The following is a 27246-nucleotide window of genomic DNA, read 5'->3' as shown; positions in this document are numbered from 1 at the left end:
CAGAGATCCAAAAACCAACTGGCTGGTGGGAGGCATATGTGTGGTGGAGCTGGGCTGGGCTGACGGCTTGCGTAGCTGCAGAGAGGGCTCTGCATGCCACCTGTGGCAGGTACGCCATAGGTTTACCATCACGGATCTAGAATATGTCAGTCAAGCCATATGCTCAGAAACCCAGATGAAAAAGTACCATTTTCCCATTTCAAGGTTGAAGAACAGGCTCAAAACCGGAGGGGATGTACCTTATTTTTTTTCATAATTTTCCCAATTCTCTCCATTTTTTTAATACCACGTCGTCCTGGATTCTGGAAATAATCTTGGTATCTTCCATGGTGAAGCTCAACTTAGATATTGACCTTACCTGCAAGGGGGGGGGGTTTCCGGCAGTCACGGTTGCCGGTTTGCTTGCGGGCGTGCCGTGCGGGCGCTTGATGTGCACTGTGCGTGCATGGGCAGTGCAATAAAAATTGTTCTGCGCATGCGCGGAAGCAAAAAACAAGATGGCGGTGCCTACAGCGCTGCCCGGAGAACCAGTTTGGGGGCGTGGCAAGCATTGCATTGCTGCTGGTTCCAGCGACCCAGCCCGCCAAACCACTACCGGTTCAGTTGAATGGGTCCAAACTGGTAGGAACCCACCGCTGCTTACCTGTATGACACATTGGGGGTTCTTATTCGTCTGCTTTGAGTTTTGTGAAAGCCTTGCCTAGAAGTCACCTTAACTGTCCTTCGCCTTCTCCTTTTGACAGCGGGGTCTTCAAACTAAAGGAAGAACTATCCCGGGGCCACCTCTCTGTTTCAGGTGCTATCTTGCTCTCCTTACCTCCATTTGGGTCCCGCAAGTTTTCTGCACCGTGTCGAAGTAAAAGACAAGTCTGTCTCCAACCAAGGACCCCCTACAACTGTGGTCAGCCAAGTGGAGTCTCTCGGCAGGGAATCCGTCGGTGAAAAGAAGGCAGCGGGAGAGAGAGACTGTGCTTCTGCTGCTCGTGCAGGTCAGCTGGTAATCTGCAGAAAGGAATGACAGAAATGCTTAACAGAATAACAGAGTTGGAAGGGACCTTGAAGGTCTTCTAGTCCAACCCCCTGCTCAGGCAGGAAACCTTACGCCATTTCAGACAAATAGTTGTCCAATCTTTTCTTAAAAACCTCCAGTGTTCACAACTTCTGAAGGCAAACTGTTCCACTGATTAATTGTTCTAACTGTCAGGAAATTCCTCCTCAGTTCTAAGTTGCTTCTCTCCTTGATTAGTTTCCACCCGTTGCTGCTTCTTCTACCCTCAGGTGCCTTGGAGAATAGCTTGACTCCCTCTTCTTTGTGGCAACCCCTGAGATATTGGAACACTGTTATCATGTCTCCCCTAGTCCTTCTTTCTATTAAACTAGACATACCCAGTTCCTGCAACCGTTCTTCAGTCAGAGATTTCGCTTAAGGATGATGATACAAATTTCTGAAATGAGTCACTTCCTTCAACCAAATGGCTACAACCAGGGTTGATTTCTTTTCCTAAATCCAATCTTTTCCTCATAGAATAATCAACTTGGCATTTCAGGCAGAAATGTTTAGATGTTGTGAATGAAGCGGACCCTTCCCATGGTCCCAGTACCAATAAGGGAGAATATCTGTTGGCCCGAGGGGGTCCTTGGTGCTCTCTATGCAGGGTTGTTTTCTTGCAGACGTTTCGCTACCCAGCTAGATAACATCATCAGTGCCCTTTTGGCTTCCTCTTTTTTGGGGCACTGCCCCCTGCAGGCTCATTTGCTGCAGCAACATTGAACAGGAAACAAATTTGCATTCAAAGACGAATAGTAGAAAGGAGTGGGGGTGGGGGACTGAAATGAGCTCAGGCTTTGGCTTACCATAGTCAGCCCTTTTGGTGGGACTGTAAGGTTTTTGGCAGAAGCAGCCCCATTTTCCTCCCCTTTCCCCACACCATTCATCGTCTCCACAAGCCAAGCCAAGGCAGGGGTCAGTGGCAGCTGCAGAAAGAACAAGAGGTTTACTAGCAACGGATTTGGCCCTCCTGATTTTCCTCTCCCCTTTCTTGGATTAAGCAATGATGACAATGATTCAGAGCGTTTCAATAATCCCAAGGTTGTCTGTTGTAGCTCTCCAGAATCTTCATTAGGAATCAGACTTGTCAGCCTAAAGGAGCCAATAAAGACATAACCTGTTGAAGATGTCTGGGGGGCAGAAAAACTGGAAGTGGATTTATGGAATGGACACTGAATTGTTTCCTGCCCTAAATGGTTCTCCTTGTGTTTAGCTTTCTTCCTTTTTTAAAAAAAATCTTTTAGTTTCCTTCTCCATTCCTTTTTCTTCCTTACTCTATAATAGTTTGTATAGCTTTTTACCTCTTTTTATAACTTTTAATCATCAAAACCATAAAAAAGCGAAAGTTAGAATATTTCGGACATGTGATGTCACACCCGGAAAAATACGACATCCTTCACTTAATCTCCCAGGGAAAGATTGAAGGCAAATGAGGTCCAGGCAGAGGAAGAACATCGTGGCTTCAAAAATCTAAGGGACTGGTTTAGACAAAACTCAGCAGCGCTTTTTTGTGCGGCTGTTTTGATAAAAATAGGATCGCCAACATGATCGCGAACATCCGGCAATGGATATGGAAGAAGAAGAGGAGGAGGAGGAAGAGGAGGAGGAGGAGGAGGAGGAGGAGGAGGAGGAGGAGGAGGAGGAGGAGGAGGAGGAGGAGGAGGAGGAGGAAGAAGAAGAGGAGGAGGAGGAGGAGGAGGAGGAGGAGGAGGAGGAGGAGGAGGAGGAGGAGGAGGATGAGGAAGAGGAAGAAGAGAAGAAGAAGAAGAAGAAGAAGAAGAAGAAGAAGAAGAAGAAGAAGAAGAAGAAGAAGATAGAGAAGGAAGAGGAGAAGGAGGAGGAGAAAAAGAAGAAAGAGGAGGAGGAAGAGAAGAAGAAAAAGAAGAAGAAAAAGAAAAAGAAGAAGAAAAAGAAGATGATAAACTTTAATAACATTATTTATATATACATTAAAAAGAGATCCTCCAAAATTTGTTAGACAATAGAGAGATGGAGACTCACAGCATTGAACGGCAGCCCTCCATCCTGGGATCTGAATTCCCTCAAGGAGGCACATTTCCGCATAAGCTGCCAGGGCGATGCATAGCATGTTGTTATGCTTCCCGTAGTGGCATAAATCATACAGGCAGGCCAAATAAAACGGGGAAGGATCCACGTGCCAGTAACACTTGGCAAAAGGTCCCGTTTCGTTGACCAAAATCCCACAGAGCTGTTCGTATTCCCGCAGGTTCTCACAGGGCTCCAGGGTGGAATTGTCATCCAAACACCTTAACAGAATAACGACAACAACAACAAAGCAACAGGTCTTGCTTTTGTTAGAAGCTCCAAAGCAAAATGTAAACAAATAAAAGGAGGAGCTTCGAAGACGTCAACTCTCCGAATTCCTCAGCCAGGGGAAGTTGTTGAAGTCCACACAACTTCAGGGTGCCACGGTTGAGCAACGCAACTCACTGCACTACAGCAATGCACCTGTAATACAGGAGTGGGTTGCTACCGGCATTACTGCTGGTTTGGCGTGCAAAACATTTTGCTCGTGCGCACGCACGCTCATTTATATCTAAAAAGGTCCATGCCTGCGCAGAAAGTTAGAAAAGGGGGGGATTACATTTCTGCAATAGGGATTGTCCTGCGCATGCGCAGAACCAAAAATCAACATGGCGCCACCGACAATAGAACCGGTTTCAGATGCATGGGCGGCTGAGATACTACTTACTCATCCGAACCAATCCGAACTGGTAGGAACCCAGCTCTGCTGTAATACCATCAAGGTGTGGTAGGATTTCTTTCATATGCGTACAGGTGTGCAGTATTTGCATCTATTTTGCAATGCCAAATGACTTTGATTTCATTGAACTCACAACGGAGCAGGGAGGCTTCACACGGCATCTTTGAATCTTTTCTTACCCTTCTGGGCTGGTCTCGGTTTTCCAGGCGTTGCCAAAATGCAAATCGTTCTGGGCTCTGCTTCCATCAGGCAGCACCTTATCATCCTCTGGAATACCATTAAAATCCCCACACATCCCGCACAGCTTCCCCTGGTACTCCGGTCCCACTTTGATGAACAGAGTGTGTTGGCTATTATAATGGATTTCTACATTGGCTGCTAATTTTACAATCACCATGTTTTTTATCTTGGAAATGAAGCCCGTGAGTTCCAGGGTATGGGGAAGTTTCACAATTTCCTTGTTGACCTGAAAAAAGGAAAGCAGAATTAGAGAAGAGAACTGCAGAGGTCATATCGAAATCACGAATGTGGCAGTCAATGGCAATTTTTTTAATTACCCTTTTCCTATAATGTTGGAATTTGGGACTCATTCATTAAAGGTGAAGGGTGGAAATCTTAGGAGATGAAAGTATTCATTCACAGTGCAGTGACAGCTGTATTTTGCTAACCTGAAGCCGTGATGATTATCAACTCTGATTGTTTTATGCAGGAGAAATTTGGTTGCCAATCCATTGGCTCAGTGGTGGTCGGAGACTGAAACACATAAGGGGATATCACTCCCGCCACCTTGAGTCTGGAAGCCGTTCCATAGGTGGAAGGCGTAGACGTTTTGTTGTGGTACTGACATTTAGTACTATAAGGAGCCCCAGACCGCTCCTAAGTGAAGGAGTGGAATGTCTGCCAGTTTGAAATGAGGTAATGGAATGTGAGGCAACTGGCAGTTGGAACAGAGTTCTTTTCAGGTGGGGAGGGGGAGTAGAACTCCTTAGCATCAGATTCAGAGTGTGTTAATTATTGTATAAGAAATACTAATGATCTGATGGTCATTTCAAAAAATCCTTTCTTAGCGAGCACCTAGAAGTCCAGAGGAACGTAAGTGCCAAATTTCAAGTTTGTCAGCTTTATAATTCTGGAGATTTCGTGATGTGAGTGGTACTTGCCTTTTATATACTGCATATAGATTAAATGAATTAGTGAAGAAAAAGGCCATTAATGGTCACAGACCAGCCATAAAATCAAAGTCAACTTGTGTCTAAATATCACTTGCAGGGGAATATAAACAGGACATCAACAGACTTCTAACAGACATCTGAAGAGCCGCAGTGGCGCAGTGGTTAGAGTGCAATACTGCAGGCTACTTCTGCTGATCACTGGCTGCCAGCAGTTTGGCAGTTCAGACCTCACCAGGCTCAAGATTGTCTCAGCCTTCCACCCTTCTGAAGGGGGTAAAATGAGGACCCAGATTGTTGGTGGCAATATGCTAACTCTGTAAACCTCTTAGAGAGGGCAGTGAAGCACTGTGAAGCGGTATATAAGTCTAAATGCTATTGTTATCTAGTAGACATCAGAGAAGAGAATACTGGACTAGATGGACCATTGACCTATTCTAGCAAGAACCAGAAGATATGGTGATCTAGGACTAGGATTCTAACATTAATTTGTGTGAACGCACCTTAATTTTGTTACTCACCTACCATATGAGGAGAACTTTCTTCATGAAATGATAAATGTTAATACCTTTTAACCATCTCTTCGATGTTCAGAAATATCCCTGGAATGGGTCTTTGGCAGAACAGAAAGGCACAAAAGCAACTGTGATGTAGCAATCACATACGGCAATATTCCACATACCTCTACAATATGGCCACTCCTTAGGACAATATGAAAGCTTAGCGTGCTGCTCTTCAGCATGATTTCCACTTGAGTTACAAAAGACACCCGAGCGTTTCCCCGATGCTGATTCTGTGCCACAACCCGGTAGAAGAACGGAGAGGAGACGTTGCAAAGCTTTGAGATCTCGTAGGCACAGGTGCCTTGGAAATGTGCCACCGACCCATCAAAAGTGAAGTAATGAGGGTCCCCAGTCACTGTGCAGGTTCCCCAGGGGGAGTGACAGCCTACTTTCCCATCCTTCACAGTACATATCTGTCCAGGATTACAACTGGCAGCAACGCAGCGGAAATCAGAGGGGCCGTAACAACTGCACTGCTCGTGGCAACCAGGTAGCCAGACCCGGTCCCCAATCTGCAAAGAAATGTTAACAATGAAGTTCATAAGATCAAGATCAAGTGAGATACTAATACCACTCTATAAAGCCTGTTCGCCATCCCAGACCTGCAAGGTTCCTTCCAACTCTGTTAATGGATTATGAAGTCCAAGCAACACCTGTCAACACAACTCCTTGGTATCACGCAACATGCTCAGACCTGAGCTAAGCTGCCCATTTTGATACCCCTCCACAAATGTCCCCTAAAAATGTTCTCTAAAGAAATTCTAAAGATGATTTCGCCCTTAACTATGAAGAGTGATTGCTCTTTGCCCTTATTGAGTTGAAATGCGAAGGATGGCTTTGATCTTCTTAACTGTAAATGGGTGTTGGGTTTCTGCCCTTTCTTACTGTATTACATTTGGCAAAGATGACATCTCTTTTTATTTATTTATTTTTTGGATGCCTTTTGAAGAACATTTCTGCTCTCACCAAGCTGCATCTGGTTTAGCGATTTCAGCCGGAAACATTTGACCAAATAAAACAAATAGTCTTTTGCCCTTGAAACAGATGTCCGATTTTTCCCAGAAGGGTTAGAAGTGAGCTTGATACTTGATAAAGTATTCATGATACTTTACGCACTATTTTTAACTGTCTATTGTTATTACTTTGATCTGAATTGCTCTGTTATTCTTCTGTCTTTGCGGGCACATGCTTGCTCATAATTTATAATCCGAATAAAAGCCTGGGCTAACTATAACATTTACTGCCTGTTCTAGAGTTCAAAATTCAACTTCACTGCTAAAAACAGATATGATCACCCATAAAACAGGATCACAAAAAGATCCCCTCATGGACAGACCACTTTGTTTTTCTTTCCTCCATCAGCAAGGGAGGTCAACCAGAGGAGATCAACCAGAATTCAAGGAAGTTGAGAGGACAGTGTCCTAACCAAGTCGACAAGCCCAGCTCAGTGGCTGCTTTCAGTTCCATGAGTTTCTTAGACCTCCTTTGATACTTGTGGTTCTGGAATCTAATAAAACAGAGGTGTCAAACTCAAGGCCCGGGAGCTGGATACAGCCCGCAGGGTGCTTAGATCTGGCCCACGGAGTCACCCTGGAAACAGCAAAGGACTGGCCCGCGATGTCTCTGCCAGCAAAAGTGGAGTTCGGGAGGGCCGTCACACTTCCGAGCACCCTTTACACTGGCAGAGGATTGCAGGAGGTTGTCGCAGCTGAAAACGGAGCTCGGATATTATAGGACATGGAAAACATTTTATGAATGGATAGAGAAAAGAGGTAGAAATGAGATGGAACTTTACAAATGTCAATAATTGTTAGTTTGGAAAACAAAAATGTATAAAACTATGGATATAATATGGAAAAAAATGTAAATAAGGTAATGTAAGTAGAAGTTTAGTTAAAGCTCTCATTCTTTTCTTTTTCTTTTGGTTGCATTAATGTAATTACTATTAATATAGTACTGTTATAGTTATTAGCTTGTATGTTAAGATTTACTATTGATTTATCTTTGGCTTTGCTTTATTTGTAATTGTTATCCTGATATGTGACTGTCTTTTCAATTAAAAAAAAAATGAAAACGGAGCCCGGGAGCCCGTTTTTGCTGGCAGATCACTCAGGCCACAAGTGATGTCAGGCTGGCCATGCCCACCTAGCCCCCCAAGCTCAAACACAACCCTGATGTGGCCCTCAATGAAATTGAATTTGACACCCCTGTAATAGAGTATCTATGGGAAGGATAGCTATCATGGTATCCCCAAAGTAGCTTCTTTGAAGACCATAGCTGGAAGTTTAAAATGGAGGATATTGGCGTTGTACGTCAAAACTAAGGGAAGTTCAGGAGAGACACGGCAGTCACCCAATATTACATGGTGTGGTGTCACCCGCTCAGGATCTAGGATTTTACCTTATAATTCAGCCCATTGTATATGCAGCCACACTGCTGTTCTGGGATGCAACGGTCCCCGCTGTGTAAATGCCCTTGGTCACAGAAGCATCCTTCAGAGCATGTGGGAAGGCAATGAAGCTTGACCCACACGTGCGAGCAGTCATCCTGGCAGGGAATGCCACAGAGTTCATAGTGGCTGTTAGTCTGGCAATCAAGGCCTGTTCAAGAAATGAGAAACTGGATACCATTAAAACGGGGGGGGGGGGGAGCAGGAAAGCAAAAAAGAAAGGAAGAGAGATCAACAAATTAATAAACAACTACAAAACCGGAAAATGATTAAAAGATAGAAATACTGTAGCAAATAAATAATAGGAAATGGATACAAAACGACTCAAACGTAGTAAAGGTTGTTAAACATAGAATACGTAGAATGTTCTATATAGAATGAAGAAAAAAGATGTATGAAATAATATAAATGCACATAAATATAAAGTTATAGTTATAAAAGGCTTATTTGCACAGATAAAAGAATCACAACAGATATGTAAAAGAAGCGTAATGTGTTGCAAAGATGTGAAGTTTGTATAAACAAAATAAAAAAATTTTAAAAAGGAGGGAATTCCACAAGCTTTCAGAAGGAGTAAGCAAGATTTGGCAAAAAAAACCTAAGGGAGTCAAACTATTCCCCAAAGCACTTGAAGGCAGGAGAAGAAGCATTGAATGGAAATTCATTTAAGTTAAGTTTAAAAATAGAAATGCCTACTCTCCACCTACCACAGAATTCTCCTCTCCTCCAAGGTGAGACGGTGACATTGGCTCTCTGACAAACTGCAACATATAACTGAACGGAGTGGCATAGGATGCTATGGTCTCCAGAGGAGGCATGAAGGTCGAAAATGCAGCCTGTGAAGAAGGACAGTGGATCAACCTGAAGATGGCAAGAAGCAAATGGCCCTTCTGGATCCTGGATGATCCAGCACAGAGATTTAAAACGAGTGAGGTCTTCGCCTTGTTCCAACACTGGGATAAAGGCAACCGATTCGCCAATATCAGCAAGATTGGTTTCCGATGTCCAGTTCAGGACAAAGTCCAGCATGTCCTCTGAAGCTGAGCCATTTCTCATCCTAAAGTCATCCTCCATGAGTTCATTGAAGTTCCCACATAGTCCACAAGTCAGGCCCCGGTATTCAGGGGAAAGCATCACAAAGAGATTGTGACCCGGATCATAATTCACTATTAAACCAAACTCTGTTTTTAAAACGGTATAAAAGCCGTGTTGATACATGGTGATTCCTAAAGCCTGGATTTGAACCGGAAGGTTTGCTATCACTCCATCAATCTGTGTGAAAGATGAGAACAAAGACCATTTATTGCCACCGGTAGAAAACTCAAGAAGCGCCACAAAAAAATTACATAAAATTAATTGGGGCTTTGGAATCTAATTAATTGGTGTCAGTCCTCCAAAGCAGCTAAGGAAGAAGAGATTGTTGAAGAGAAACAACACGTGTGTTGCATCTGAAGCCTGATGTTCCACTGCACTGGAATTGCAATTCTTAGCATCTCCAACCTGTAGTCTGCTAGAGTTTGCAGCTTTCATCCAGCACATGAGCAAATCATTCAGCAGAATTCATTTATAGAAGAAACTTGTTATACACAATAATATAAAGCATGATGCATGTATACAATACCCATGCAGCTTTTGCAGCATGGTAGCAAGTACAAAGACAAGAAGTTAGAAGCCAGAACCAGAAACTGAACCAGAAGCAGTGCAGTCTTGAAAGAACAAATGAACTCTTATTAATGCACAGGACAGTTAAGCTAAGCCATGCCCAGGCTCCGAGCTGTCTCACATGGCTCACAACAGATCCTGTCTCTTAGTCACCAAACACTTCCCATTGGCTGACTTGTTGTTATGGCTATTCCAGCACATAATTTCTTATACACTGATACAGTCTCATATCCAGGGGTGGGATTTGGCTGGTTCGCACCGGTTCGGGCAAACTGGATGTTAATTTTACATCCAGTTTGCCGAACCAGTAGTTACAAGGACTGGCCCCTCCCCTCCCAGGAGTCTCCACGCAACCCATTCATCATGCCAGGTAAGTATAGGGCCTGTGTGGAGACTCTGGAAGGGTGAAAAACGGGCCTCCCAGAAGTCCGGAAACAGGCCCGGAGGGCTTCCGGAGCCTGGGCGAGGCCGTTTTTGCCCTCCCGGAAGCTCGAGGAAAGCCTCCGGGACCTGGAGAGAGCAAACAATGGGCCTACCAAAAATACTGTAAGTCCAAAAACGGGCCTGTTTTTGGTCTCCAGAGGGCCTCCAAAGCCTGAGGGAGGACATTTTCACCCTCCCGGAGCCTCAAAGAAATCCTTCGAAGCCTAGGGAGGGTGAAAAATGGGCCTCTCAGAAGTCTGGAAACAGGCCTCTTTCCAGCCTCCACAGGACCTCCGGATCCTAGTGGAGGAAGTTTTTGCCCTCCTGGAGACTTGAAGAAAGACTCTGGAGCCTGGGGAAAGTGAAAACACCTTTCCCCCCCTGCCACCATGGTGCAGGAGGCTGAATAGGCCATGCCCACTAAGGCCACACCCACCCAGAGAACCAGTTGCTAACATTTTTCAATTCCACCCCTGCTCATATCATCTGAAGAACATCAGGCTAAGAAAGACTTGAGTTTATCCTCACCAGTCAAAATGTCCACTGGCTCATTTGACAAAGAACAAAGCAAATCCCCTAGAATAGGTGTTGACCTTACTTTACTTACCTTGACTGTTCCTCGATCTTCCCTCTGCAGGTATATCTGAGTATCGTTCACTGATACAATAACCTTGGATAGCAGAGATAAAGGGCTGTTGGGCAGCTTCTCGTTCTTCACCTCAACCCTGAAAGAAGGTGAAGGCTTGGACATCGGGCACAGTTCCACCAAGACGTACGTGGAGATACCTTGGAAGTTATATTGCTGCCCGTCAAAGGTGGTATAGTGGAGAAACTTAGAAACTCGACAGATGCCATCTGGCAAGGTGTGGCAGCCAAATACTCCCTTCCGAGTACCACAGAATTGTTCCGGGCCGCAGAAGGACCCATCGGCTTCAATGGCAGAGATGGCGCCATCACAGTGATACTTTTTTTGACAACTTTCTGCTTCCAGGAAGAACGTTTCCCCTTTCAAATAATACCGTTCGTTGTAGCTGCAGCCGCACTGTTCCCACGGCACGCAATCAATGCCACTCAGCACAAACCCTGCTTCACACTGGCATCCTTCTACGCACGTGCTCCGGAAGCAGCTTGGAGGCCCAGCAGGTTGGGTGCAAGAGGCAGGGCAGGGGGAGCCACAAAGCTCGTAATAACTATTTGGTGGGCAGGTCAACTCTGAAAGACATAGCCGTGCCATTTAATCCAATCCCAAAGAAATGAGCCAGAAAATTATTTATGCAAAAGAAAATAAGATAGATTTAACGCATATGGAGAGAACCTCTGGTCTTCCAAAGGTTGAATTCACGTGCAGATTAAAGATGTGCATGTGGAGCAATTTCTCCTTCTTCTGTGTCTGGATCAAACTTTAGATTGCCAGAATGAAGCTATTATTATTATTATTATTATTATTATTATTATTATTATTATTATTATTATTATTATTATTATTATTATTATTATTATTATTAATTCAATGTATAAGTCGCTCCCTCTCCACAAAGGGACTCGGGGCGGCGTACAATCAAATATACAAACATATGGCATGGAGGAGGTATACATAAAAAACTTTTACAGTTCATAAATAATAATAATAGCCACAGTGTTAAAAAAGCAGTAACAATAACGTTAAAAACAATTAAAATACCCTAAAATTAAAATTTACAATTTAAAATTGCCAGGGGGATTAGAGAGTAGAGTTCTAGTTAAGCCAGGCCGGCTAATTGGAACAGGTGGGTCTTGAGTTTCTTACGGAAGGAGCGGAGATTGGTAGTTGTCCTAATGTCGGGGGGAGGTCATTCCAGAGGGTTGGGCCCATCACAGAGAAGGCCCTACTCCTGGGCGCCGCCCTCTGGCACTGCTTAGTGGACGGCACCTGGAAGAGTCCCTCTCTGTGAGAGTGAATTGGTCGCAGGGATGTATGGGGCAGGATGCGATCCCGCAGGTAACTAGGTCCTGTGCCATGGAGCACTTTAAAGATGGTAATCAGCACCTTGAAACGCACCCGGTAGACCACAGGGAGCCAATGCAGCTCGCGCAGGAGAGGTGTTACATGGGAGTACCTCGTACTCCCCATAATTGCCCGCGCGGCCGCATTCTGGACCAACTGTAGTCCCCGGGTGTCCCCCGGGTGCATCTCAAGGGGAGCCCCTTGTCGTTGGCCAAAGATAAGGCATTACCAGTACAGGAGGTAGAGCAGAGGTGTCAAACTCAAGGCCCAGGGGCTGGATCTGGCCAACGGGGTGCTTAGATCTGGCCTGTGGAGCTGCCCTGGAAATACCAAATGACCAATCCAAAAACGGAGCTCGTGAGGGTCGCACGTGCCCCCCTCCCAGCTCCATTTTCACTGGCAGAGGGTTGCAGGAAGCTGTCCCAACCGAAAATGGAGCTCAGGAGCCTGTTTTCACTGACCGAGCTCCCCTCTGGCATAAGTGATGTCATGGTAGTCACGCCCCCCCCGGCCATGCCCCTCCTCCCAAGGTCAAACACAACCCTGATGCAGCCCTGAATGGAATCGAGTTTGACACCCCTGATTCAGAGTAACAGTATGCAGGCTGCCTAACAAGAAAACAAGAACAGTTCTTTGAAATGAAATTACTAACACCATCAACATTAAATGGAGGCTGCTCAGGCACTGAAATACACCATGCAAGTGAGACGAAGAGAGTGGAGGAGAGAAGGGAGGTAAGAGGAGGAAGAGTGGGGTTAGGAGAGAGGGTAGAAGCGGGAAAAGAGGAGGAGAGAAAGAAGGAGTGGAAAGAGGAGAGAGGAGAAGGAGGGAGGGAGGGGAAGTAGAGAAGGATGATAGAGGGAAGAAATGAGTTAGGGAGGAGGAGATAGGGAAAGGGGTCTAGGGTATAAATATGGTGTATGGAAAGCAGAAGAGCAAATGATAGTTGTTGGGGATTGATGGTAAGAGGAATTGATATAATATTGAATAATACATAATAGTGTTTGCAATGGTATACATGTGGTTATTTGTATGAAAATAAAAAAAACTTATAAAAAAAGAAAGAAAACAAGAACAGTTGAAATTATATTCCGTAAATTCAGTTATATTCAACTCAATTACATTCCCTTACCGCACTCCGTCATTTCTCTCCAAGGCTGAATATTGATGCCATGAAACTGACATTGCCAAGCATAGCTTTGGAGAGCTTCACACAGTGTCTTACGAGCCCCCTGATGTGTGCAAAGGTCCATGACACAGTTTTCAACGTGCTTTTGAAAACCCATACGGTTGCCACATTCTTTAAACGGCCCATCTCTATCGCTGATCACTCCACAGTAATTCTGCGATCTGAAGAGGGCTAGTTGAGTTTCATTGCAGATGGCTGAAACGTCCACCACTGCGCAAAAGGAAGGGGAATCAGTTTTCTTCCAATTGCTGCCCAAAATGTTTCTATCGTGAACTATAGAACCATTGGGAGTCCTGAAGTCCTGATGATGGTCCTCAATGAAATCTCCACCCAGACCACAGAGGAAACCAGAATAAGTCTCAGGAACAGAAACGGACACATAGGAAGACCAGTTGTAGGAGATGGAGAGACCAAACTCAGTTTGAACGATGACGGACGATCCACTGTAATAGGCATGGAGCTTCCCAGAAGCCAGGACAACAGGCAGATTCATCCATAGACCATTGACCTTGATATAAATGATATCTAGTCAAATTTGTTCGTATAAAATAGAGAAATGTTTAGATTGAACAAGACAGATACAGATGAAGTTGGAGACAAAGATGAGGAGTTAGGCCATTTTTGTTTATGTATGTTTGAACAATATGAGGATAAATCTGATTGAGATTACTAATACTATTGTTGTGAATTGGATTAATATTTTAAAAATGGATAGGAAATCAAGCACAAAAGAGGAGAAGAGATGACATTAGACATTTTCCTTTTATGTATGTGAAAATAATATAATGAGGACTTTTTACACCCCAAAACAGTAGTAATGCTGGCAGGAACCCTCCCCTGTACTCAGCCATGGTGGCGCAGTGGTTAGAATGCAGTACTGCAGGCTACTTCTGCTGACTGCCAACTGCCTGCAGTGTGGCAGTTCAATTCTCACCAGCTGAAGGAAGACTCAGTCTTCCATCCTTCCGAGGTGGGTAAAATGAGGACCCAAATTGTTGGGGGCAATAGGCTGACTCTGTAAACTGCTTAGGGAGGGCTGTAAATCACTGTAAAGCGGTATATAAGTCTAAGTGCTCTTGGCTTCTGCTACCGGGAGTTTGCAGAAAGCTTCTCTTACCTGCACTTTGCCTTCCTGTCCTTCTTTTACAGCGATGTGTTCCCCGTAGACATCCAGCGTAAGTTGCCTAGTCCAAGATGCTGCAATGGAGTATCTCTGCCCATTTACTATGCGGATGGTGAATGCAGGTAGCTTTCCGGGAGGGCCACAATATTGGGTGAGGATGTATGTACATGCTCCTTGATAACTCAAGGCTGCCCCACTGAATGTGATAACGTGAAAGTAGCCAAATACCCACATAGTCCCGTACGACACAGGATAACAGTCCCAAATACCACTCACGGTTTTGCATATCTCCCGAGGCCCACAGGTAAGCTCCTGGCACTCCAAAGGGCGGCCAGGTTGTTTGCAAGAACACCTTTTGCTGCAGGTGTCTGGCAGGGCCATCTCTTCTCCCAGCTGATAGTCACGGCCGTTGTGCTGGCAGCCGCACTGTCCCAGGGGAATGCATGCGCCTTCATTCAGGACGTGACCCTCCAGACAGGTGCATCCCGCGACGCACATTATGGAGCATTTGATGAGAGCAGTATGGTTGGCACAAGTGAGCGGGCAGGCTGTGCCACAGAAATCGTAGTAAGCATTGGGTGGGCAGGTAATAGCTAAGAGAAAAAGAGAACAAACGGTTAAAACGGGGCTCTGTAAATCTTTGATGTGGAAAACCAAACCATGAATTGGGGATGTGCCCATCCATCCCTGCTCATTCTGGATATTTGTAAATAAATATATCCATAGCTGGAACTAAGGGATGTGGTGGCTCAGTTGCTGAGCTTGTCGGTCAAAAGGTTGGCAGTTCAGCGGTTCGAATCCCTGGTGCGACATAATGGAGTGAGCAGCTTCTGCCAACTTAGCAGTTTCAAAGCATGTAAAAATGCAAGTAGAAAAATAGGAACCACCTTTGGTGGGAAGGTAACAGCGTTCTGTGCGTCTTTGGCGTTTAGTCATGCCAGCCAGATGACTATGGAGACGTCTTCGGACAGCGCTTGGTCTTCGGCTTTGAAACAGATATGAGCACTGCCCCCTAGAGTTGGGAATGACTAGTACATATGTACCTTTAACTGGAACTATGCTTAGTAGAAAGCTGAACATGGATATTAATCAAACAATTCATAGTTACAGGTAGTCTTTGACTTACATCCACAACTGAGCCCAAAATTTGTTGCTAAGTCAGACAGTTGTTAAGTGAATTTTGCCCCAATTTATGACCCTTCTTGCCACCATTGTTAAGTGAATCCCTGCACCGTACCACTTGCAACAGGATCCGGAACCTACCACTGAAGAATACCTCTATTTCCTATTCACCTCCAAAGGAAACACAAGACAGCCCAGCATTCATCTCTGAAACTCTTCATACTTCAAAACTTGCACATTTTCATAGCAGGACATTTTGAGGGACCCAAAGGAAAAAGGCGCCTTGCTCACCACATCCCAGTTCTTCCCTCCAGCTGAGCACCTGCACCCCAAGACTCTGGCACATCTCCTCATAGGTTTCTATAGCCGCACACAGCATGTCGTGGCCTTGTCCGTACTGGCAAAGATCAAAAGTGCAGGCATTGTAATACGGACCAGGTTCCTCGTGCCAGTGGCACTCTGAGAAAGGCCCAGGTTGATGTGTGAGGATTGCACACTTTTGCTCCAATTCTAGGTGATTTGTGCAGGGTGCAAGGGCGCCCGTGTCATTAGTGCATCTGAAAGGCAAGACAAAGCTCATTATGTTATGTAACAGACATTATATCGGGCGTTAATGGCATGGCATCAGCTCTTTCATAGAGAATATCTTTTTTTTTAAATGCATCTTTGCTTAAATCAATACTTCTTCAAACTTGCAACTTGTAGGTGCATGGATGAAGTTTGCATGTCTCATGTTATTTTTGCAAAAAGAATCATAAAATTATTTTTTTAAAAACTAAATAAATGTCAGGGTTCCAAGTAACAGCCCATGGGAAATTAAAACTCCAAGGCAGGGCTCCTCAAAGTATAGATGTCAGACCTGCAGCCATCTTTTCTTTGGGATCTTTGGCCTGCCATACTTTCCATTATTCGACTGTGCATTTTCTATTGTGGGGAAATGGGAGGTGGGATTGCAAGAGCGAGATGCTAGGTAGCCATAACAAAATTCTTTCTAGAAAACCAAGGTCATTCTTTGTCTTTGCACCTCTGCACCTGACCGGAACTGGATGGGTAGAACTGCCAGCATGGCAGTGGAAGATTGGACCATGTGATGGACTTGTGGGTATGGGGGCAAGATCTTGAACTGGGTGGGGAAAACCGGGAAGCTTTCAGATTCGGGTTTTCCCAGATGTGCCAACGTGGCTCTCTTAATAAATTGGAACTTTGAGCAATACTTTGCCTTGGACTCTGATTTACTTTTGGATGCTATTTGGAACCCCGACAATAGATTGTCATATTTGGCAACGCTGGTGAAAACCTGAAGTCCTCCTGGGTTTTCCCCACCCAGTTCAAAATCCAAAGTTCTTCCCCACTTTACATGCTCCAATCAGGTCCCTCTTCCTATCCCAGATGCCTCCCATCCACACCCTTCCAGGTGCTGGTGAGAGTGTCCTTGGTTCCTAGAAGAAAGAATGTTATTTTGGCTACATATTCCCCTCAGCTACCTCTACTCCCACCTCCGTTTCCCACAGCTCCAGTCAGCCTCACTGTGGCAGCCCTGAAGACACTCAAAGATGGCTCCAGGGTTGACAATAAACATAAAGGATAAAGGTGTGTGTGTGTGTGTGTGTGTGTGTGTGTGTGTGTGTGTGTTCCAGCATAACTCTGGAATGCCTCAAGCAATTTCAACCAAACTTGGTACACAGATGACTTACTCTCTGGAGAAAAGTACTGTGTGGGTAAGACATCCCTAACACCTCTTGGGAGTGGGGGGGTGTTCTGTTAAGATACAGCTTGTTGTGCCATACTGCCGTACTGGCTTCTACTGTACAGCACAGTGGAGTTGCCATGGTAACGGCTTCACAGAACTCCACAAGGAGGCTCCCTGTGATAAGGGGGATAATCCAACATTAGAAATTACGTTTGGTCTGGACATTTCCCCCCTATAAATAAATACCCGGGCAACACCGGGTTATCAACTAGTCAATTATAAATCTACTTACTTTGGGGGACTGATGTCGGACATCCAAGCATTTCCAAATTCAGCATCATTTTTAGCATTTTTCCCATCAGGCAAGACTTTGTCATCCTCACGATAGCCGTTGAAATTCCCGCACATCCCACTCAGCTTCCCCCAATATTCAGGACCCACACGAACAAACAAAGCATGGCGGCCATTGTACTGGACCTCCAAACTGGGATGGGTTCTTACGGTTACCATCTGGCTTCTTTTAGTGATGTTGGCTAAGTGCTCTAGTTTTGCTGGCAACGCAACTGGTCTCCCATCAACCTAAAAATATAGTGGAACTCCAAATTAGGTTTAAGTAGTCAATTGTAATAAAAAAGCAGAGACATCACCCTGTCAACAAAAGTATGTATCGTCAAGGCTATGGTTTTCCCAGTTGCAATGTATGGCTGTGAAGGTTGGACCATAAGAAAGGCTGAACACCAAAGAATGGAGGCCTTTGAACTCTGGTGCTGGAGAAGACTCCTGCGAGTCCCTTAGACTGCAAGGTGATCAAACCGGTCAGTCCTAGAGAAGGTCAACCCTGACTGCTCTTTAGAAGGCCAGATCCTGAAACTCAAATACTTTGGCCACCTAATGAGAAGGAAGGACTCACTGGAGAAGAGTCTAATGCTGGGAAAGACTGAGGGCAAAAGACCAATTCATATGAATTTGAAGACACAGGGTGAGAATAGACCCTGGCAGTGGTGAAATTCAATTTTTTTTACTATCGGTTCTGTGGGCGTGACTTGATGGGCGTGGCAGGGGAATGATCCTGCAAAATCCCCATTCCCCCACCACTCTGGGGCCAGCCAGAGGTGGTATTTGCTGGTTCTCTGAACTACTCAAAATTTCCACTACCAGTTCTCCAGAACCAGTCAGAACCTGCTGAATTCTGCAGGAGATTCAGCAGAAGCAACAGGGGATAGTCTGTAGTGGGACACATTTAATTCTTCTGGTGACCTGGGAAAGAAGCCCTCTGAAGTTGTTTTGAGCTCTCTTGAAGAAAAGATAAGGATAATAATAGATTAACTAGGCATAATAATTAGAGGTCAAATTAGAGTTAAGAACTGGATATATAGAACTGACTCTCACATTTCCTGTATCTCAATATTATGAGAACATGCTTTGAAAAGCTCAGATTCAATCCCAAATCAAGTACGTCTTGTTCTTGGGAAAACTACCCATTCTAACATCAGACTGATAGATTTCTTTATCCTTTACATTCTTCCATCACAGTGGACAAAGTCACTACAGTTGGTTAACTAATTTATTTGGGTTTTTTTGCATTGAAATTTTTGACTGATGCAGAATCATAGCAGGTAAGAATTGGAGGGACCTATATGTGCTCTTCCCTACACAGTTAGATATAGAAAAGTACAACATCCCAACAAATAGGATTTCAGCTTCTTCTTGAAGACTTTCAACAAAGTTGAGGTCAACATCCCATTAGATAATTTCATTGTCAACCTTCTTTTATCACTAAAAATGCCTGATAAGATTCAGTTAAAATCTAGTATCCTATCATCTCAAGAAATAACATAGCTTTGCTCATATATACTCACAACCTGCCAGGTCTTATCTGATATTCCCAAACTAAATATTATTCCTTAAAACCTTTCTCAACATCATTCTCAACATCATCATCTCATATTTTCCAAAGAGCCATTGATTATGTTGGTTTATTGTACGCTTCCCTACCCCCCCCCCCAATGCCACTTTTTGTTATATGGATCAAGAACTTGTCCTCACCTTCACGGCTTTTCCTCGTTCCAAAACAACATGAGAGTGGAACTGTTTGAAGCTAAGCCAAATGTCCACTCGGTAAATAAAAGATACTCGGGGATTCCGGAAATTCTTATTAGTAGCCACAACCCGGAAGGAGAAATCCAAGGAGGAGTTGGATGTCTTTGAGATCTCATAAGCACAACTTCCCTGGAAATGGGCTACGGCCCCATCAAATGTGAAGTAGTGAGGGTCTCCAGAAATTGTGCAAGTGGTCAGCTGATTCTTACAGCCCAGCTTTCCATCCTGAATTGCACATTGCTGGCCAGGATTGCAACTGGCTGGGACGCAGTGGAAGGCTGACGAATTCTCACAGCTGCACCTTTTTGTGCAATCAGAAAGCCAGAGAAGGTCTCCAACCTGAGGAGTAAATCAGCAATGAATTAATCAAGACAAGACTTGAACACGATGCCCCAATCTGCCCATCTTATTCAGATCAGTTCCCTACCTTTGCAAAATAGGTGTCAGGCCTGCAGTCACGTTCCTTTTAAGATCTTTGGCCTACCACACTCTCTCTTATTTTACTATGCTGTTTCATTAGTGGGGAATTGGGAGGGGGAATAGTAAGGAGTAGAATGTTGTCAAAATAAAACATTCCTTTCTAGAAGCTCAAGGTCATTCTTTGTCTCTGCACCTCTGCACCTGACCAGAAGTGGATGGGTGGAAATGCCAGCATGGCAGTGGAAGATTGGACCATGGGAAGGACTTGTGGGTGTGGGGCAAGATCATGAACGTTCAACTGGGTGGAACTCCAGGAAGTTTTCAGATTCGGGTTTTCCACAGATGTGCCAACATGTCTCTCTTAATAAATTGGAAGTTTGAGGAAAGTTCTGCCTTGGACTCTGATTTAATTTTGGATGATATTTGGAATGCTGACAATAGGCTTTGTTTAATCTACCTGACTAGATTTATTCTTTTTTATACGTTTGATCTTAGAATGCTGCCCCTGACTCTGCTCTTGTTTTGGGCTATACAGTACCTCTTTTCATCACCATCGGTAGCTGCTCATGTTTCCTAATTTGAAAAAAAACCGTGAGAAGTTTGGGATCTCTTTCTTGGGAACCATTTCAGATCCCCTGAGATTTAAGTACTTAAGATATAACTCTGTAATTTTATCTCTATAACTTTCCCTTTGTTTTATCTCTATCAGCTCTGGTGGCGCAGTGGTTAGAGTACAGTACTGTAGGCTACTTCTGCTGACTGCCTGAGGTTTGGCGGTTTGAGTCTCACCAGGCTCCAGGTTGACTCAGCCTTCCATCTTTCTGAGGTGGGTAAAATGAGGACTCAGATTGTTGGGAGCAAGAGGCTGACTCTGTAAACCGCTTAGCGAGGGCTGTAAAGCACTGTGAAGCGGTATATAAGTCTAAGTGCTATTGCTATAACAGCCATCCTGTGAGGCAGGCTGGGCTGAAAGAGAAAGCATTGGTTTAAATCAATCACCAAACTTTTAAGGCTGACGGGACAAGAACCTGTGTCTTCTATTCCAGCACCTTCCCCACTAAACCACACTGGCTTTGGGTGGAGAGAGAATGACGGGTCCAAAGTCTCCAACTGTTGAAGTGGACTACAGGTAGTTCTCCACTTACAACCATTCATTTATTGACCATTTAAAGTTACAATGGCACTGAAAAACATGACCTAGGACCATTTATCATACTTACAACCATTGCAATAGCCATGGGTGGGCTTCAATTTTTTTTAGCAAGGGGTTCGCTGCCCAGTTGTTGGATGGGTGTAGCCATGATGGGCATGGCCTAGTCGGTCTCCTACCCCACGGCAGGGGGGTTGCCCTCCACGGGCTCCAGAGGCTTTCCTCGAGCCTCCGGGAGGACGAAAACAACCCCAGGCTCCGGAGGCCCTCTGGTGGCCGGAAACTGACTCATTTCCAGCCTCCCCGAACTTCTGGTAGGCCCGATTTTTGCCTTCCCCGAGCCTCCCCGAGCCCTGCATCCAAAACTGGCCACCTGGGGACTCTGGGGAGGGGAGGGGCAGGGTGGGTGGGGCCAGTCAGGAGTGGGATTTGGGAGTTCTCCGCACTGCACAGAATCTTAGCTAGAGGTTCTCCTGAGCCCCTGCGAACCCCCAGCAGCCCACCCCTGGCAATATCCCTATGGTTTCATGATCAAAATTCGTGTGCTTGGCAACTGGCATATAATATGTATTACATATGTATTTATGACAGTTGCAGTGTCCTGGAGTCCTGTAATCACTTCTTGCACCCATCTGACAAGCAGAGTCAATGGGGAAGCCAGGTTCACTTAGCAACCGTGTGACTTCACTTAACAACTGTGGCAAGAAAGGTCTTAAAACAACTGTCTTGCTTAGCAACAGAAGTTGTGGTCATAAGACAAGAACTGCCTGTAGTATCTGGGTCTCTTAACCTTCCCCCATTTCACCACACTGACCTTTGGTTCAAAAGGAGAACTTGACTTACATTGTAATAACGGCCATTGTGTTCGCAGCCACACTGCTCGGGCCGAATGCACTTGTTCCCACTCCATAAGTATCCTGCATCACAGACACATCCTTCAGCGCACAGGGGGTTGCAGAGATGTGTAAATGTGGCACCAGCACAAAAACCCTGGCAGGGTGGCTGGCAAAGTTCATAATGGCTGTTGGCTGGGCAATCTGGATCTTTAAAGAGAGAAGGGGAGGGGAGGAATCAGTAATTTTGCTGGTGATGCTATCCATGAGAAGACAGTCTTTCAAAACCAGGGGTAATTTGCTGTTTGATGCATTTTTGTGGGTTTTATTTTAAACAACAATATAATGTGGCTGTCCGCGTTCCAAATATCATCCAGAATTAAATCAGAGTTCAAGGCAAGATAACTTTCATCAAAGTTCCAATTTAATAAGACAGACATATTGGTACATCTGTGGAAAACCCAAATCTGAAAGCTTCCTGGGTTTCCACCCAGTTGAAAGTTCATGATCTTGTCCCCACAGCCACAAGTCCATCACACGGTCTAATCTTCCTCTGCCACGCTGGCATTTCCATCCATCTAATTCTGGTCAGATGCAGAGGTGCGGAGACAATGAATGACCTTGGGCTTCTAGAAAGGAATGTTTTATTTTGACAACGCATTCTACTCCTTACTATTCCCTCTCCCAATTCCCCACTAATGAAACAGCATCGTAAAATAAGAGAGAGTGTGTGTGGCAGGCCAAAGATCCTAAAAGGAATATGACCGCAGGCCTGATAGTGGCCTTTATTTAGCTCTTCCTTTGCGTACGAAAAAGCCATAAATCTAATACCGTTCTTTTCTGGAAAACATTCCAGATAACTCATGTTAAATATGTAAAAATGATCAAGGTTACAGCAAAATGTTATAGTATTTCCAAGTCTGCTCGGGAGTAAGTTTTTTTCCAAAATATTCCCTTCATCCAATCAACCAGTCATTCTCTTCCCTTGGACATCATAAAAGAAAGCTTCAAACTAGAGCCTTCAAAAATGCCAGCACCCCACACCAAAGCTATGGATTTGATTTCCAAAGCTCCCAGGGAAATTGCTGATTAACTGTATTGTTTTTAAACATGTATTATTTTAATTAATCCATTTTCTGGGTTCACACATTATCTTGAACCATAAACAAACGATACAGGCTGGCTTCGCATAACACACTAATAAACTAGCCAACATTTGCAATAACCAAATTTAGCATGATATGCAGTTGTGGGTTTTAAATTTTGATACCACTGGTTTGCCGTGCATGTGCATGCTCCCTTCACATGCATGTCCCTTGCACACAGGCGCTTAGCCTTCCATGCATGCACCCGCCCTCAAAAATGTGCCTAAATAGGATGGCATAGAGCCGGGGGGGGGGGGGGGGGCTACCTGCGATTTCTGCTACCAGTTCAGACGAACCGGTCCAAACCGGCTGAATACCACCTATGATGTTATGGGAATGCATTTGCTTGACTTTTCTTTAACCTTAAAGTTAGGTAAATGCAGTGGTGGGTTTCAAAATTTTTAGAACCTCTTCTGTAGATGTGGCGTGCTTTGTGGGAGTGGCTTGCCAGGCATGTGACCGGGTGGGAGTGGCTTGCCAGCCATATGACCGGGTGGGCATGGCCAACTTGTAAAATGTGGTGAAACTCACTTAAAAACGCACTTGCTTAGCAACCAAAATGTTGGCTCAAAAATTCTGGCATTTGAAGCACGCAAGTCTTAAAGCTGTCAAGTTACAAGACCCTTGCACCCCTAACCCTTTAGAAAAAAACCCAGGGGTGTTCAAACTTGACAGCTTTAAGACTTGTGGACTTCAACTCCCAGAATTCCTCCTCTCGCTCTTCATCTGGATCATGTGTGGACGGGCGGGGGGAGGGAGCTGGAACCGGGTTCTAAACGGCACTGTAGATTTGTGGAACCTCTTCTATAGAAGAGGTTAGAACTGGCAGGAACCCACCCCTGGGTAAAATGTATTATACGCGCACACCTATTCATAAATCAAACATTAGATAATGTCCTAGAAGTGTTCATAAAATATATTGGACTTTGCTAATTGACTCACCACAAAACGATCCAATTCTCCAAGGCCTGAGGGTGGCATTGGCTCTCTGGCAGGCTGCTACATACATCTGAATGGAAAGGCACAAGACCTTCGCATCCCCAGGGGACGCATAAACTTCCAAAATGCAATTTGTGAAATAGGGTTCGGGATTGGCCAGTGAATGGCAGGAAGCAAACGGCCCATCGGCATTCTGGATGATCCAGCACAGGGATTTAGACCGGATGAGATGTTCCTTAACAAATCTAGGAGGCACGAAGCTACCTGTGATCGCTGATGAACTCCAGAATCTGGCAAGGTTCAAGGGGTGTTTTGCGACGGAGCTGATTTGCATGCTAGAATCGCCATCGTTGGCTCTCTTGAAATTCCCACACATCCCGCATACTTGCCCTTGGTATTTAGAAGAAAGGGTTACAACGAGGCTGTGTGCCAGGTCATAGCTCACGGTTAAACCAAAGTCAGTTGTTAAAACAACATAAAATCCATGTTGATAAATGGCAATCTTCTGGGCTTTCAAATGGACAGGAAGGTGCAGAGCTATACCATTGATCTATATGAAGAAGAAGAAGAAGAAGAAGAAAGATGGCAAAGTGATTGGAATGTGGTATTGCAAGATAACTCTACCCACTCTCAGGAGTTCGATCCTGACCGGCTCAAGGTTGACTCAGCCTTCCATCTTTCCAGGGTCGATAAAATGAGGACCCAGATCATTGGGGACAACATGCTGACTCTGTAAACTGCTTAGAGAGGGCAGTAAAGAACTATAAAGCGGTATATAAGTCTAAGTGCTATTGCTATTACAATTCATCTTTTTCTCAATTGCCATTTGCCAATGATGACACCTTCCTTTTCTTCATGGTGAACACACCCTAATCGCTATTAACTTGCAGGAAATATGACTCTAAAGAACTCAAGCCTTTGCAACTGAATTATTCATGCCAACATCTGATGATGCCTACTCTGGATACTTAACTTTTTTTTTCTGACTCAGAACTGTATGATCCCAGTCAATTGTACATAGCCACTATTTTAATTCCCTGTAATTTCTGGTGATCAAAAATAGTGATCAGATATTGCTAGGAAACTGACTCTATGAGACACTAAAGGAGTTTAGAAAGAAGGAATTTAGATACCCCTCATATTGTGTAAAGGCATCAGGAGGTGCAGAGGCTAACCCTGACATGTATTTGTGTGTGTGTGTGTGTGTGTGTGTGTGTGTGTGTGTGTGTGTGTGTGTGTAAGAGAGAAAGAGAGGAGGAGGAGGAGATCCTAACATTGATTAGGGAGCATTTATAGATAAAGATAGATTCAGGGATGAAGATTCAGAGACCTTTTTGCATATCTCCTTTAAGATTATTTACAATTTAAAGATCTACTATTCTAAACATGTTCCAAATATGGTGGCATATTGGAGACTCTGTAGACTTAGGATTCACAGCCTCTCCTAGTGGCCCTCAACCTCATTCATAATAGATCTTTTTTTTTTGCTTGCTTTCTCAATATCAGAGTTTCCCGTATTGCGAATAATAGCCCTCCAAAGCTGGAAATAAAACAGATATTTCTCCTCTAAAATTAAAGCTCAAACCTCAGACTTATAAAGTAATAAATCCTGTGGTCCTTGGATTACCCTCTCAGAGGCTAAAGGAGGATGTTTTTAACACTCTTGTTTTTAAAGTATGTGTTCGCTTGGAATACAACAATAAATGAAAAACATGCTTGAAACTACCCCATCCTTTCCGATCACAAATAGGTAAAATGGTCCTTACCAAGGCCCTCCCGTGGTGCCCTCTCTGCAGATATATCTGGGTGTTGTTCACTAGAACCAGTACCATTGATATCTCAGGGAAAAGCCTGTTAGGTGTCTTCTCATTCTTCACTTCAACTCTGAAAGAGGGTAAACTCTTGGACATTGGGCACAGTTCCACCAAGACGTACATAGAGGTGCCTTGGAAGCTGTACAGTTGTCCGTCAAAGGTGGTGTAGTGAAGAAATCCAGAAATTTGACATGTGCCATCAGCCAACGTGTGGCAACCATACACTCCCTTCTGAGTGCCACAGAATTGTTCCAGGCTGCAGAAGGACCCCTCAGCTTCAATGGCAGAGATGGAGCCATCACACCGATACTTCTTTTTACAGTTTTCTCCTTCCAGGAAGAAGGTTTCCCCTTTCAAGTAATACCGCCCGTTGTGGATGCAGCCACACCATTCCCACGGCACGCAGCCCGTGCCACTCAGCACAAACCCCGCTTCACACTGGCATCCTTCTACGCACGTGTTCTGCAAACAGTTTGGAGGTCCAGAGGGTTGGGTGCAAGAGGCTGGGCAGGGAGAGCCACAAGAGACGTAACGGCTGTTCTCCGGGCATGTCAACTCTAAACGCAAAAGATCGAATGGTTTGTTTTAATGCCAAAGACAGATTCTGGAATTAATATCACGGGGACAAAGGAGTAGGAAGAGTAATGAAAATTATTTTTGCAAGATCCAATCTGCGTCGGTCACTGAGACCAGAGGTTTGGTCTTCTGAGCTTTTGAATTGTGCTGGAGCCCCTCTTCAGGGAACTTCTCTCTACTGGAATATGTGCTTTGGCCTATTCTATGCATCGTATTTATGTGGTACCTTCCTATTGGTTGATTGGTGTGTTTTCAGACCCGAACACAAGTCCAAAAGTTTGGAAGATTAAATGTCTGGTCCTGGTGACTGACTCAATGTCAGCATGCCGAGTAATGTGTCCGCGAAAAGCAAAACTCTGAGGCAAATAGATTCCTCAAAGAACATGTTTATTGGCTACATTATATCAGCACAGCTGGTGGAAAACCAACTCTAAAAGTTCCTGCGGTTTCCCCCTAATTAAAAGAGTAAAAGTTTCCCCCTCCTAGATGTCACCACTCACAGTGTCCAATGAAAGTAGCTGGCCGGCTACGTGGTCATTCCTCTCCCCCTTCAACTGCCACCTGTTGAGATGACCTTGGTTCCCACAGGAAAACTTTTCGTTTTGACCGTTACCCAGTCTATCTATTTTCCTCCTTCCCTTCCCCCTCTCAAGCTTCGTGACAACTATGAGGCAGCAAAAGATGGCTTCATCCAGGTTCGCTTCAGAGTTGATACCCAGATTGGATCTTGCAACATTATCCTGGGACACATATATTTGCTTTCATTCACAAAAAGGATTTTTATTTAAAACACACAGTTGTTGTTATGTGATGTTGTTACACACTTCCTGTTTTGCTTGTTCATTAATTGTTTCCAGTGTAGATTGACAGGAGTGAAGGTCTGATTCACACACAAACAGATATAGTCATCCATCCATTCATCCTTTCTTTCTTTCTCTCTCTCTCTCTCTCTTTCTTTCTTTTTCTTTAAAAACTATTTTACAGAAAGAGAAGTGAGATTCTCTGACAGTGGAGTGTCATGTCTAACAGACACCATATTTCATCTGCAAACCTGCACAAATGTTCATTTCTGTTTTTTTAAACCAGTCTTTCTATTGAATATCACTTACCACACCCTGTGAT

At 44.5% G+C, this 27246-nt stretch overlaps 2 protein-coding genes across 2 annotated transcripts; both read right to left on the bottom strand.

The window, feature by feature from the left end:
• Positions 1-57: 57 nt before the first annotated feature.
• On the bottom strand, positions 58-11043 carry LOC309396713 (alpha-tectorin-like). Its single transcript, XM_081962084.1, has 8 exons — positions 10647-11043; positions 8662-9226; positions 7906-8105; positions 5625-6017; positions 3953-4239; positions 3050-3315; positions 1855-1974; positions 58-1002 (listed from the first exon to the last, which is right to left on the bottom strand). Exons 1-8 carry the CDS (start codon positions 10788-10790, stop codon positions 800-802), a joined length of 2178 nt encoding a protein of 725 aa, XP_081818210.1. The 5' UTR covers positions 10791-11043; the 3' UTR covers positions 58-799.
• Positions 11044-13475: 2432 nt separating this feature from the next.
• On the bottom strand, positions 13476-19378 carry LOC309396509 (alpha-tectorin-like; the record flags this gene model as incomplete). Its single annotated transcript, XM_081961669.1, has 6 exons — positions 19194-19378; positions 17440-17726; positions 15749-16014; positions 14330-14928; positions 13590-13720; positions 13476-13485 (listed from the first exon to the last, which is right to left on the bottom strand). Exons 2-6 carry the CDS (start codon positions 17655-17657, stop codon positions 13476-13478), a joined length of 1224 nt encoding a protein of 407 aa, XP_081817795.1. The 5' UTR covers positions 17658-17726; positions 19194-19378.
• Between the last annotated feature and the right edge of the window lie 7868 nt (positions 19379-27246).

Source organism: Natrix helvetica, assembly GCF_964273705.1.
Source record: "Natrix helvetica genome assembly, chromosome: 9".
In the NCBI taxonomy this organism is placed as follows: Eukaryota; Metazoa; Chordata; class Lepidosauria; order Squamata; family Natricidae; genus Natrix; species Natrix helvetica.
The sequence above is the reverse complement of the archived record's forward strand: the minus strand, read 5'-3'. Positions and strand labels throughout refer to the sequence as shown.

Bases quoted from the DNA above. Each gene is read 5' to 3' on its own strand.
- LOC309396713 (XM_081962084.1), bottom strand. From the start codon at position 10,790: ATGTCCAAGCCTTCACCTTCTTTCAGGGTTGAGGTGAAGAACGAGAAG. The intron at 1,975-3,049 runs GTGAGTCTCCAT...TTCTTTCTGCAG, and splicing joins GAGGGCTGCCGTTCAATGCT to CTGCCACTGACCCCTGCCTT. The intron at 1,003-1,854 runs GTAAGCCAAAGC...TCCTTTCTGCAG, and splicing joins CACCAAAAGGGCTGACTATG to ATTACCAGCTGACCTGCACG.